This window comes from Hibiscus syriacus, unplaced genomic scaffold (assembly GCF_006381635.1).
Source record: "Hibiscus syriacus cultivar Baekdansim isolate YM2019G1 unplaced genomic scaffold, ASM638163v2 tig00112289_pilon, whole genome shotgun sequence".
Taxonomy (NCBI): domain Eukaryota; kingdom Viridiplantae; phylum Streptophyta; class Magnoliopsida; order Malvales; family Malvaceae; genus Hibiscus; species Hibiscus syriacus.
The window spans coordinates 1447114-1460923 of record NW_024063295.1 but is presented as its reverse complement, the minus strand read 5'-3'; the positions used below and the strand labels follow the sequence as shown (position 1 = coordinate 1460923).

The 13810-nt window shown below is 36.4% G+C and overlaps 2 protein-coding genes across 4 annotated transcripts; both read right to left on the bottom strand.

Moving 5' to 3' along the window:
• LOC120177468 (E3 ubiquitin-protein ligase BRE1-like 2) lies at positions 1-6013 on the bottom strand. Its single transcript, XM_039183605.1, has 3 exons — positions 5856-6013; positions 5286-5357; positions 1-117 (listed from the first exon to the last, which is right to left on the bottom strand). Exons 1-3 carry the CDS (start codon positions 5982-5984, stop codon positions 16-18), a joined length of 303 nt encoding a protein of 100 aa, XP_039039536.1. The 5' UTR covers positions 5985-6013; the 3' UTR covers positions 1-15.
• A 265-nt stretch (positions 6014-6278) lies between these two features.
• On the bottom strand, positions 6279-12882 carry LOC120177467 (E3 ubiquitin-protein ligase BRE1-like 2). Of its 3 annotated transcripts, XR_005521413.1 has the most exons (6): positions 12760-12882; positions 12382-12612; positions 12087-12254; positions 6598-6959; positions 6369-6488; positions 6279-6289 (listed from the first exon to the last, which is right to left on the bottom strand). XR_005521413.1 is itself a non-coding variant. In XM_039183602.1 (5 exons), the coding sequence occupies exons 1-5, from the start codon at positions 12833-12835 to the stop codon at positions 6598-6600; spliced, it is 753 nt and encodes a 250-aa protein (XP_039039533.1). In that variant the 5' UTR covers positions 12836-12882. The 3 variants fall into 3 exon arrangements, 2 of the variants coding, with proteins under 2 accessions (XP_039039533.1, XP_039039534.1); XM_039183602.1 differs by lacking the exons at positions 6279-6289; positions 6369-6488 and having other exon boundaries at positions 6598-6681; positions 6766-6959; XM_039183603.1 differs by lacking the exons at positions 6279-6289; positions 6369-6488 and having other exon boundaries at positions 6663-6689; positions 6766-6959.
• Positions 12883-13810: the final 928 nt, after the last annotated feature.

Sequence of the window (13810 nt, the reverse complement as noted above, 5' to 3'; positions counted from 1 at the left end):
TTCATACTCTGTGTCTCAATAAATTCTCAAATTAGCATACTTATTATCATAGCTTCCTTGACCATACATATACAAGAAGATTTGCAATTTCAATTTTTCCTTCTGCAATTTATCAATCTGCATAAGTGAATATTATTCAATAATGAATATCTTATATCAATATTCGTTAGAGAAAATAAAAAATTACACACAACCACTGTCAGAGATTAGTTACCTAAGTTAAGAAGATTGAGTTGGATTTGTAAATATTATATCTAGTTAGTATCCCTAAATCTATGGGATTCTTTTTATTACTAGAATTAGTCTCTTACCTAGTTTAGAAGTTACATAAGATAAGGCTTAGGCTTGTATATATAATTGTAAGTTTCCTACTCGTTTAATAAGAGTGAATTTCAGTAAAATTCATGGCTTTTGTCATGGTATCAGAGCTAATCAGTTTTGGGTCTTAATATCCTTATTAAGCGTTTTTTTCATAGATCTTAAGAAAGTATGGAACCTGATTAGCAAAATTTAGGCGATACAGGTGATTTCAGCAACACAAAAATTGCTCAATGAGGCACAATGGGTGAGGGAATTCACTCTAATTCGATAAGTGAGTTACAAAACATACAAGTCGCTTATAAGTTAAATGGAAACAACTATCTTAGGTGGTCACAACTGGTTTGGACTTTCCTAAAAGGGAGACGTAAACTTGGTCATGTCTTCGGAACGGGTCCAAATGAAGGAGATTCCAGATTTAAGGTTTGTGATGAACAAGACTAATTGGTTATATCTTGGTTGTGGAATTTAATGGTGCCTGAAATTTGTGACACCTGCATGTTTCTTGACACAACCCAAGAGATATGAGAGGTTGTAAAACAAACTTATTCGAAGGTTTGAGATACTTCCCAGATTTATGAAATCAAGAGCAAGATTTCAACCATTAAGCAAAAGCAAATCTATAATAGAGTACTCTAATATGCTGCAAAATGTATGACAGGAAATGAACCACTATCAATGTATTTAGATGAAATACACTAAGGATGCAGCAATCCTAAAAAAGTTTGTAGAAAAAGATATGATTTATGATTTTCTTGCTAGACTAAATGTAGAATTTGATGCAATAAGGGTCCAAATTCTAGGAAAAGAATACATGCCCCCACTAAATGAAATTATTTCTATCATTTGTGTTGAATAAGTAAGAAGAGGAGTGATGGTGGATGAAAATAATCAAGTAGAAAGCTCAGCCTTGGTTACTAAGGTTGTTTCTGATGGACCAAATCGTCTAGAGCAGTAGAATATTGAAGGTAGAGAAGGAACAAGAACGGTTAACAATGACTCCTTATGATGTTCTTACTACAAAACCCTCGTCACACTAAAGAGAAATGTTGGAGGTTGCATGGAACGTCTCATACTACAAATAAGAACTTTACAGAGAAAAGAGGTTCAGCAAGAGGACAAAGAAGAGCTTATGTAACTAAACATGTGGCTAAGGATTCTGATGAACAATATGTTGAATTAAAATGGGAATAAGTATGAAAATTGAAGAACCTACTGGAATCTTTAGAAAAGCCATCCTCTGCAGTACATGCAATTTCATTTTCTCAGGTATATCTTATTCCTCTTCTCATAATTCTAATGCCTTGGAATCATCTACCCACATACCTACCCAAAACTCTTGGATAATTGACACATAATCCACTGACCACATGACTAATTCTTCACTGAACTTCCTCACCCACATACCTTGCTCTAGCAACAAGAAAATCACAGTTGCAGATGGTATTATGGTAATGGTTACTGGCCAATGAGATATTGTCATCAGTAAAAACCTACTGCTTAAAAATGTTCTACATGTGCCAAACTATTTACTAGCTTTATCTCTATTCCAAAACTTATCAAAGACACTAACTGCAGTGTTTTATTTCATCCTACACAATGTATTTTTCAGGAGCAAGAAACGAAGAGGATGATTGGGCGTGCTAGGGAAATAAATGGCTTATATTACCTTGAAGACCTTAGTAGACCAACCATAGTTTTTAATACTCAACCATTATCTTTTTTATCCGAATCTACAACCATTAAAGACCAAATCTGGCTACATCACTTTCGCTTTGGTCACCTACCTTTTAGACTCTTAAAACTATGTTTCCCTCCTTGTGTAATTCCTTAAATGTTGAAGAATTTCATTGTGAAGTTTGTGAATTTGCAAAGCATAAATGTCCCTCTTTTCTAGAAAGTAATAAACGAACCAACAATCCCTTTACCTTTATCTATGGGGATGTTTGGGGGCCTTCCACTATTCCTAACGTAACTGGAGCTAGGTGGTTTGTATCTTTTATAGAAAATTATACTCCGGTTACTTGGATTTATCTACTAAAACAAAAGTCTAGTGTTACCTCTACCTTTAAAACCTTTTACACCATGATCAAGACTCAGTTTAAGGTTGAAATAAAACGAATTAGATCAGACAATGCCATGGAATACTTTAATCAAGTCATGTATCCTTATTTCTTAGAAAGAGGTATTTTACATGAGTCCCCTTGTGTAAACATTCCCCAACAGAATGAGGTAGCATAAAGAAATAATTGACATCTTATTGCCATAACTAGAGCCCTTTTATTTCAAAACAATGTTCCTAAAAGGTACTAGGGGAAGTGTGTTAACTACCACTTACATGATAAACAAACTACCCACTAAAGTCCTTGAATCCCAAAGTCCCCTTCAAACCCTTATAAAGTTCTTTCCAAATTTCAATACATCGCTTAACCTAAAACCAAGCGTATTTGGGTGTGCTGCTTTTGTTCACATTCATTCTCAAGGCCGTGGGAAACTTGATCTAAGGGAATTAAAATGTTTTTTTATTGGGTATTCCTCCACTCAAAAGGGCTACAAGTTCTACAACCCTCCTACAAGATAATACTACACTTCTACTGATGTCACTTTTATGGAAAAAAAGAGTTATTTTTACAGTTCCTTATCTTGACGGGGAGACATCATTTAGGGAAGATAATGATGTAGATTTGTTTTTACTTCAGCCCCTTGTTGATTTTCCTACACCTACACCTATACCTATACATTCTACAGAAACACAGTCTGCTTCTACTTCATCCTCTCCCTAGTCATAACCTAGTACTCCTCAACCAAACATTAATACATCATAGCCCAATATTTAGGACACTACTTATCCCCTAAGGGTTTATTCGAGAAATAAGGCACTTATGCATATTCAATCATCCCATTCTCCTGCTTCTACTCCTATACAATTTGAGGTACACTATGAAATTCCTTCTGAACAAAGTGATGCTGAAAATACTATATTTGCTTCTGATTTTGAATTTCTCATTACTATTAGAAAAGGAAAAAGAACTTGCACCACCAAACATCCTACCTATTTGTTTTTTACTTACAAAAACCTATCCCCCAATTACAGAACCTTCCTTACTAGCCTAAATGACATTGTTATTCCTAAATCAGTATATGAGGCATTAGAAATGACAACTGGAAAAAAGGTATGAAAGAGGAAATAGAGGCACTATAGAAGAATAAGACATGGGATATAGTGAATCTGCCAGAAGGGAAAAACAGTAGGATGCAGATGGGTACTTACTGCTAAGTTAAATCAGATGGTTCTATAGAAAGGTACAAAGCAAGATTGGTGGCAAAGGGGTACTCTCAAACCTATGTAATTGACTATCTTGAAACCTTTACCCTATTGCAAAGATGAACAAAGTGAGGGTCTTATTGTCCTTGGCAGCTATTCAGTGATGTAATTTGCAGCAGTTTGATATCAATAATGCTTTTTGCATGGGGACCTTGAAGAAGAAGTTCACATGGATATTCACCCGGATTTGATTCGAATACTGGACAAACAGTGTGTAAGTTGAGAAAAGCTCTTTATGGACTAAAACTAGGCTTCAAACAAAGTCAAGGTGATCATACTCTATTTGTGAAATACTCTTCATCAGGGGGAGTAACTGCATTATTGTGTATGTAGATGATATAATTGTTACAGGTAATGATTCTGAAAAGTTTTGAATTTAAAGAAGTGTCTTATAAAGGAGTTTGAAGTGAAGGACCTTGGAAGATTAAAATACTTCCTTGGTATTGAGGTGGCTCACTCACAACAAGGGATTTTTATATCTTAGCAAAAGTATACATTGGAATTGTTGAAGGAAACTGGAAAACTAGGAAGTAAACCAGCAAAAACTCCTATAGAAATCAATCACAAGCTTGAAGACTCAAAAGAGGATGATATGGCAGTTGACATAAGTTTTTTTAGAGACTGGTGGGAAAGCTTATCTATTTGTCACACACCAAACCAGACATAGCATTTGTTATTGCGGTTGTAAGTCAATTCATGCACAATCCTAAGGAATCACACCTAAGGGTTATAGTCCAAATTTTGCAGTACTTGAAGGGTACACCAGGTAAAGGAATTATATTTAGAAGAGGGGGAACTTGACTCTGGAAGCATACATGGATTCATATTATGTAGGATCTATAATTGATAGAAGGTCAACCTCAGGTTATTGCACTTTCTTTGGAGTAAACTTGGTTACTTGGAGAAGAAAAAAACAAAATGTGGTGGCTAGATCAAGTGCAGGAGCTGAATTTCGAGCTATGGCATTGGGAATTTTTGAGTTATTGTGGATGAAGATTATTTTAGGAGACTTGAAGATAAAGTGGAATAGACCAATGAAACTCTATTGTGATAACAAGTCAGCAATCAACATTGCTCATAATCCAATTCAACATGATAGAACAAAACTTGTTGAAGTAGATAGACATTTCATAAAAGAGAAACATGACAGTGGCCTGACCTGTACTCCCTATGTGACCATTGGAGATCAAGTTGCAGACATACTTACCAAAGGTCTACCTGGTAAGTATTTTCAGAAGTTAACAGGTAAGCTAAGGATGGAAGATATCCATGCTCCCAGCTTGAGGGGGGAGTGTCAGAGATTAGTTACCTAAGTTAAGAAAATTGAGTTGGATTTGTAAATATTCTATCTAGTTAGTATCCCTAAATCTAAGGGATTCTTTTTATACTATAATTAGTCTCTTACGTAGTTTAGAAGTTACCTAAGATAAAGCTTAGGCTTGCATATATAATTGTAAGTTTCCTACTCATTTAATAAGAGTGAATTACAGTAAAATTCATGTTTTTTGTCAACCAGGTAGATAGAATTTCTAGAGAAGCATGCATTCTAACCCCAGCCTCAGATGCAACATTTCCCCTTTCCCCAATATTGTAATGAACAAAGAGGGGGAAAGAACTGGAATTATCAAAAGAATAGACATACCAAATCATTGAGAGATTTGATTTCCACAATCTGTTCAGCACACACTTCTGCCAAGCACTTTTGTAGGTTTGTCTATTCGAAGTTTTTTTATAAATAAATAAAAAACACATCGATTAGAGATTGAATAGATCTGAGCTACCAATGTGCTTAAAATTGACAATTAACAACTAAAAAGTTCCAAAACATTCAAAATTCATATTATAAAGATCTTTCTTTATTATATATATCAAATTAAAGAAACTGGACCCATTTTATGAAAGACCACAATCTTCAAATTGCATGCTTGATAATTAAATGGAACACTAATAAAACAGGAACATGACTTTTCTTTTTATAAGTGGCACATAAGATTGAAAGAATAAAAACCAGTAACTACATGGTGGTGCATAAACACACAATTCTGAACATCTAAAAAGATATTCTATCCGACAATCAAGTTCCACCAGTTGGTATAGAAGTACCTCATTGTGTTTATCTCAAGTTATTCAACCATTTAAGCACTCTTCATCAGTATTGGAAACTTCCAAATTTTTATTCGCCGAAAAGAACAAATAAGGATAAGATAAAAACCTTACCACTTAACAAAGCTTTTAGTGTTTGGGCTTCTTCATGAAGAGAAATAGCTTCATGTGCAGTCTCCTTCCAGTGGTTCAACTGAGCTTCCATCATTCCCATTTCCTTTGACAGAGCTGATGTCATCACACAAATTTCTGCTTTAATGTCATTTCTTCCTGAAAAGGTAGCATTTATATAAACTAAAAAATCCAAAAGTTTCCACCTTAAATTTAAAATTTTATAATGTACAATCCTGATTTACTATTTTACCTGCATCTTGGATAACTTCTTCCATTTTGATCTTCATATCATTTCTTTCTATGATACAGTTTTGGTGCTCCAGATTTAGCTCCTCAATTCTAGAACCAGCATTATCAATTGTGTGCCTAGCAGAATCGGCTGACTCAACTTTCATATTTAGTTCCTTATCCCTCCTAAAACCTGTCAGTCTGAAATTATACTTTCAAGACATACCAAAAAGTAGTCAAACAACCAAAGCATGTGAAAAAGAATATCAAGCAGCTTAACCTGCAGAGCATCTGACAGTGCTTTGTATTGTTCCATTTCAACATTCCAATGCTGAAGCTGATCATTTAACAAAGTGTAGAGCCGAGAGGATTTTATGAATTTGTCATCCTTCAGTTCATTCTAAAAGAATATTTTTTGCAAGTTAAACTACTTGAACACGTAGTGCTATTTAAAAAGGAAGTTTAACTTAAAAGAAAACAACTTTCAGAGGTCAAAAATCCAAGCAAACCTATAGATCCTTGAGTTGCTTTGAATATATTAGGTTTTGTTCCTGTGCATCTTGAAGTTCAGAAAGTAGATCTACTGCTACTATCTGCAACACTTGTTTAGTAACATATTCTACAAGATTAGTCACACAAAGATAGAGAAGTAAAAAAGAAGTTACGTAAACCAATACCTTTGTCTCCTCAATCAAATCCTTTATCTCTCGCAAGCCCATTGTCTTATCGGCAGGCTTTCCTAGAGACAAGCTGCCATTTGCTACAACTGGAGTTGATGCATGCATCCCAGATGCTATATTCTTCTGCATTTTTAGGTCAACTAGTTTTCTTATTCTTTCTTCAAGTTCGACCATTATTTCTTCCTGCTCACCTTTAAGTATCATTAAATTATTTACAGCTTTAACATACAATCATAAGAAGACCTAAAACAAAAGGAGCATGTTGTTCAATCTACCAATAACTAATCGAAGAACGAACACAGAACAAGAATCCAGAAAACAAACCAGAAAATCAAGAACACCAAAATATTTACGTGGTTCGGTCAGTGTGACCTACATCCACATGAAGGAATCAATTTCACTAAAGAAAACGAAACAAGATTACAAGATTTAGAACCAGAAGTAAGAACTCTCTCTAAATCTCTCAATACAATTTGATCTCTCCTTGAACCCTCTCAACTCACTTACATCTTTATTTATAACTAAAGACCCTCTCCAAGTTGATCGGTTCAGCAACCAACTGCCAAAGTCAATGACAGTTATAATTGAGTTAGTTTTGGCTTCCAACTGTCGCAACCACCTTCTGATTTATACCATTGCCTTAGTCCAGTAAATTGTGAGTCATTTCAACAATTCTCCACCTTGACTCTCAATTACAAACCTCCAAAAAAGATTCCCTCCTCTCAGCCCCAAAGGGCTTTCACTTCTCAGTTGAGTTCACTAAGTCCAGACAGTGTCTGAACTTAGCTACTGGCAGTGCCTTTGTGAGCATGTCAGCTGGATTTTCTTCAGTGGGTATCTTCTTCACTATTATCGAACCTTTAGCAACAACATCCCTCACAAAATGGAGTTTCACGTCTATATGTTTAGATCTCTCGTGAAAGACCTGGTTCTTTGTCAAGTGGATTGCGCTTTGATTATCACAGAACATGGTTACAACCTTCTGCTGTATACCAAGTTCTTCAACCATGCCCTTTAGCCACATAGCCTGCTTAATTGCTTCTATCACAGCAATGTATTCAACCTCAGTTGTTGAAAGAGCTACAACAGATTGGAGATTGGATTTCCAACTGACTGCAGTACCAAAGACTGTGAAAATGAATCCGGTTAGTGACTTCCTAGTGTCAATGCTCCCAGCATAATCAAAGTCCACATAGCCAACCACTTTCTCCCTTTCATTTTCTTGTTTCTTAAACAACAGTCCTAACTCAATAGAACCCCTTAAGTATCTCAGGGTCCACTTCAAATCTTCCCAGTGAGCTTATCTAGGATTTGCCATGAATCTGCTTATAACACTGACAGCGTAAGCCAAGTCTGGTCTGCAGCAAATTATTCCATACATAATGCTACCAACCCCACTAGCATAAGGGACACTCTCCATATATTTTTTCTCATCTTCACTCTCAGGTGCTTGAGTGTTTGACAATCTAAAATGTTGTCCAATTGGTGTTGTAACCTGCTTGGCCTTATTCATGTTGAACCTTATTAATACTTTCTGAATATATGACTTCTGGGATAAGAACAGTCTACTTTTCTTTCTGTCTCTTGTGATTTCCATCCCTAAGATCTTCGTAGCAGGCCCAAATCTTTCATATCAAACTTTGAGTTGAGCATATCTTTAATTTCTTGGACTTCCTCCTTGCACTTGCTAGCTACTAACATATCATCCACATATAGGAGCAGATAAGTACTTATTTCACCATCTTGCTTCTTCATGTATACACAGCTGTCATAACTGCTTCTAGCAAACCCAATCCTTAACATAAATTCATCAAATCTTTTATACCATTGTCTTGGGCTTTGTTTAAGTCCATACAGTGATTTCTTTAGTAAGAAGACTTTGTCCTTGGTTTCAAGAGTGCAATACCCATCTGGCTGGTCCATATAGATAGTTTCTTCCAACTCTCCATGTAAGAAGGCATTTTTAACATATAATTACTCCAGTTCCAAGTCATATTGAGCAACTAGTGCTAAAATCAACCTGATTGAGCAATGTTTTACAACCGGTGAAAAAATTTCACTAAAGTCAATTCCTTCGACCTGTGTAAATCCCTTTGCAACAAGCCTGGCTTTATACCTGGCCTTTCCAACACTTGGTATGCCCTCCTTCTTTTTGAATATCCATTTGTAACCTACTACTCGTTGGTTCTTTGGTCTGTCCACAAGCTCCTAGGTTTTATTTTTCATCAGATAAGCTATTTCCTCATCCATTGCTTTAGTCCACTTATGTCTATCCTTACTTTTCAGTGCTTCTTTGAAGTTGTTTGGTTCAGCCTCTTCAATCTCTTCTGCAACGTTCAATGCGTAAGAGATCAGGTCTGCATGGCCATATCTGTCTGGTGGTCTGATGGTTCTTCTTTGTCTATCTCTCACCAGATTGTAGTCATCCAATCTAGTTTTCGGTTCAGCTTCTTGTTGGTTTTATCCATCTTGATCATGCACTCCAGTCCTTTGATAAGCCATTGTTTGCTGTTGATGCAGCTCCACCTCAATTGGAATGCCCTCTTTAGTAACATTGTTCTTAGTAACATAACTTTGCAGGTTCACCATTTTGGACTCATCAAATACCACATCTCTACTAACGATACATTTCTGTTGGCTATGCTCCATACACCACAATTTATAACCCTTGGTTCCTTGTGGATAGCCAATAAAAATACACCTCAAAGCTCTTGCCTCCAATTTATCTTGTTTGATGTGAGCATATGTTAAACATCCAAATACTTTGAGGTTGTTATAGTTAACTGGTTTCCCATTCCATATTTCCAAAGGGGTCTTCATTCCAATAGCTGTCGATAGGCATCTGTTAATAAGATAACAAGCTGTTGACACAGCTTCACCCCAAAAACTTTTGGGTAAACCAGCATTCAGTAGCATGCATCTCACTCTCTCTAGGAGAATTCTTTCATCCTCTCAGCTAATCCATTCTGCTGAGGAGTATTTCGAACTGTCTTGTGCCTTATAATGCCATTTTTCCTGCAGAACTCATTAAACTGCTCTGAAAAATATTCCAGGCCATTGTCTGTTCTCAAATGCTTCAATTTTGTTTCCATCTTATTTTCAGTGAGAGTTAACCAGTCCTTAAACCATTCAAAAGCTTCATCTTTTGTTTTTAGAATGAAAACCCACACTCTTCTAGTGTAATCATCTATGACAGACAGAAAATACCTCCCACCTCCATGTGTTTGTGTTTTAGCAGGACCCCATAGATCACTGTGTACATAGTCTAATGGTTTCTTTGTTGTATGAGTTCCAGTGAATAACTTTACTCTAGTTGTCTTCCCCAACACACATTATTCACAAAATTCCAATTTATTAATCTTGTCATCACCTAACAGGTTCTGTTTAGATAGTTCTTGTAGGCCCCTCTCGCTTACATGTCCCAATCTCATGTGCCATAGTCTAGCTTTGTCAGTTTCAGATTGAACTACATTTGACGAGTTACAAATCACAGTTCTTCCAATTAGTGAATATAGACCATTACTTATAACTCCTTTCATGGCAATTAAAGAGCCTTTAGTTACTCGTATACAACCATTTTCTTCCTTAAAAGAATAGCCACTTGATTCTAACATTCCTAAGGAAATCAAATTTTTTTTAAGTTCTGGTATGTACCTGACATGTTGCAGTATTCTTTCAGCTCCATCAAACATCCTTATCCTGATTGTCCCACTACCAACCACCTTGCATGATTTATTGTCTCCAAGCAGTACAGTCCCACCATTTACCAGTTGGAGTGTCTCAAACCAATCTTTATGAGGACACATATGGAAGGAGAAACCTGAGTCAAGAATCCATTCTTTTCTTGGTTCTGATTCATTAATTGCCAAAGCTTCAGCCGAATCATAGCCATCAGAGACTACACTTACTTCTCCTGAATCTTTTGGCTTTTCTTGATAATTTTTCTTTCTGTCAGGACAATTCCTTTTGAAGTGGCCTTCTTTATGGCAGTGGTAACACTTGAACGGTCCCTTTGATGACTGATTTCCATTTTTCTTTCCTTTTCTCGATCTTGATCTGTTCTGATTGTTCCTCGTGTCTCTTCTATCTGATCTTCCTCTAACAGTAAGACTATCTCCACTGTTCTCCTCATTCATATCATGTTTCTTTTGAAGCTCTTTGGCTCTAATCAGTGATTGAACCTCATCTAGTGAAATTGTCTGCACTCTTCCATAAAGCATTGCATCTTTGAAATGCTCATAACTCTTGGGTATAGAGTTTAACAACAGTAAAGCCTTATCCTCGTCCTCTATCTTGACATCAATCTTTTCAAGATCATCTATGATCTTAGTAAACTCATCAATCTGCTCTGAGATTAATTTCTCTTCGTGCATTTTGAAGGAGTACAGGCGTTGTTTTAAGAAGAGTTTGTTGCCTAGGGATTTAGTCATATAGAGCAATTCAAGTTTAGCCCAGAGAGCCTGAGCCGTTGTCTCTCTTGACACTTCCCTCAGAGCTTTATCACCTAGGCTCAGAATTATCGCGCTGTGAGCCTTTTCCAAGTTACTGTTTCTTTCTTTTTCGGGCATCTCAGTAGGCAACGCTGTTGGTCCTTGCAGTGCTTCCACAATTCCCTATTGTACTAGAAGGGCTCTCATCTTCTCTCTCCATAGGCCAAAGTCATTCTTTCCGATAAATTTCTTGATATCAAACTTGGCAGATCCCATCATCGTTGATTTGTTCCCACAGACGGCGCCACTTGTTGTGCAATCTACCAATAACTAATCGAAGAACGAACGCAGAACAAGAATCCAGAAAATCAAGACACCAAAATATTTACGTGGTTCGGTCAGTGTGACCTACATCCACAGGAAGGAATCAATTTAACTAAAGCAAACGAAACAAGATTACAAGATTTAGAACCAGAAGTAAGAACTCTCTCTAATTCTCTCAATACAATCTGATCTCTCCTTGAACCCTCTCAACTCACTTACATCTTTATTTATAACTAAAGATCCTCTCCAAGTTGATCGGTTCAGCAACCAACTGTCAAAGTCAATGACAGTTATAACTGAGATAGTTTTGGCTTCCAACTGTCGCAACCATCTTCTGATTTATACCATTGCCTTAGTCCAGTAAATTGTGAGTCATTTCAACATAACAGAAAATCAAGTCAAGCGCTGACAACTAGTCAGGTTGCCAGCATAAAGTAATTCTGTTGGTACCAAATCTGCTGTTGAGTATTCCATTTATATATGTTAAGTAGTTATTGCAGGCATCTATATCTAATTAACAAAGTATAAAATAAAATATCTTCTAAAAGTTGAACTAGGAAAGACCTTGAAGACGTTTAATTTCAGATTGGTCAGTTGAATGGTTGCTTATATATGTTTGAATCTCATCCGCATATTCTTTATGCTTCAAATGTAGAACACTGATCATCTCATGCAAAGTTTTAGCCTCTTCTTTCATCATATCATCAATCTTAGAAAGCTGCATCATAGTATCTGAGAGAAATATGTAATAATAATCAATATAAAACTGTGGATAGAAGTACTAAATAATGAAAAATAAACTGAAAAAATAACGAAAAACATGTGGAATGAAAAATTAAAAAGAACTGAAATATCTAACCTTCAACAGATAATTTTCCATGCGAAGAAAAAGTCATTCTCTCAGTTTTCATCCTCTCGGCGGAGATGGTATCCTGCAGAGATTTTATCAAGTCCCTAGTGGAGGAATGGCGTGCCGATAAAACTAGTTCAACATAATTAGCAATCCCATCATCGTCACTACTGTCAATAAAATCTGTTTCTAGAAGCCTACAAAGAAACATCTCCTCCACAGGGCATGTTGGTATAGAACCTAGAGAGAACTCAAGTTAATTTATTATTGAGAGAACTTACACTTGACATGTTTTTATTATTAAAAGACATGAATACCTCTCCTAACTCCCAAAAAGAAAAAAAAAACAAAAGAACATGTTTAACCAACAATTTAAGTTATCCTAACCTCGAGACTTGTCAGCATGGTCCAAGGTTTGTAAAACATTATGGCCTCCTCCAGCTCGTATTCCAAGCAGGACCATATCATCAACCAACTATATAGCAGAGTAACAAAAAAATCATGATAATTGCAAAACATACAGCAGTAAAAGAGTGTCATGAAAAAATACTGATTCACAGTTATCAGCATATCATCATAATAGATTTGCTTGTCTTTTAGTTCTTTATTTTTAGTTTCAAGATCATGCAATTCATGTCTCTGAATATCTAACTGCTGGACAAGTTTTTGATTCTGGTACTGGAGAACTGCTGCATCAACCTGGATAAAAAAAAATCCTTCTATTTTAAAGTCGAATGTGTAACAGAATTGTTGACGAAAACGGGTAAAGAAAACAAAAGAACACGAGAATTTTACGAGGTTCGGCAATGTGCTTACGTCCTCGGTGCCTAGGCGGTGCTAGAAGTTTTTATTCAATGATATTTTAGGTCTAGGTTACATCTCTATTTATAATAGAAAACCCTGGTACATAATTACAAAATTAACCCTGTACCGTACCGCGGGGGCTACGCCCCCGCACCCCCAACCCACATAATTCGTAACCCCACAACGAGATTTTCTTTATAAGGACAGTTGATGTTCGCTCACTCCGCTCCATCTCCTGTCCTCTTTACTGGTATATTTATGAGCCATACCTAACAATTCTCCACCTTGGCGAATATCCTACCTCTTGAAAATTCAATGTGGGTTGGGTTACCTTGATTCTTTAACAACTGGCTTAGTGAACATATCAGCGGCATTTTCATCAGTATGTACCTTCTGAAACAAAACCTCTCCAGATGCAACCAACTCTCTGATCTTGTGGAACCTTACATCAATATGTTTAGTTCTAGCACGATACACCTGATTCTTAGCCAAGTGAATAGCACTTTGATTATCACAAAGCAACTGAACTCCACCTTGTTGAACACCCAACTCCTTCACTAAACCAGTAAGCCATAAAGCTTCTTTTGCAGCTTCAGCCGCTGCCATGTACTCAGCTTCAGTTGTAGATAGAGCC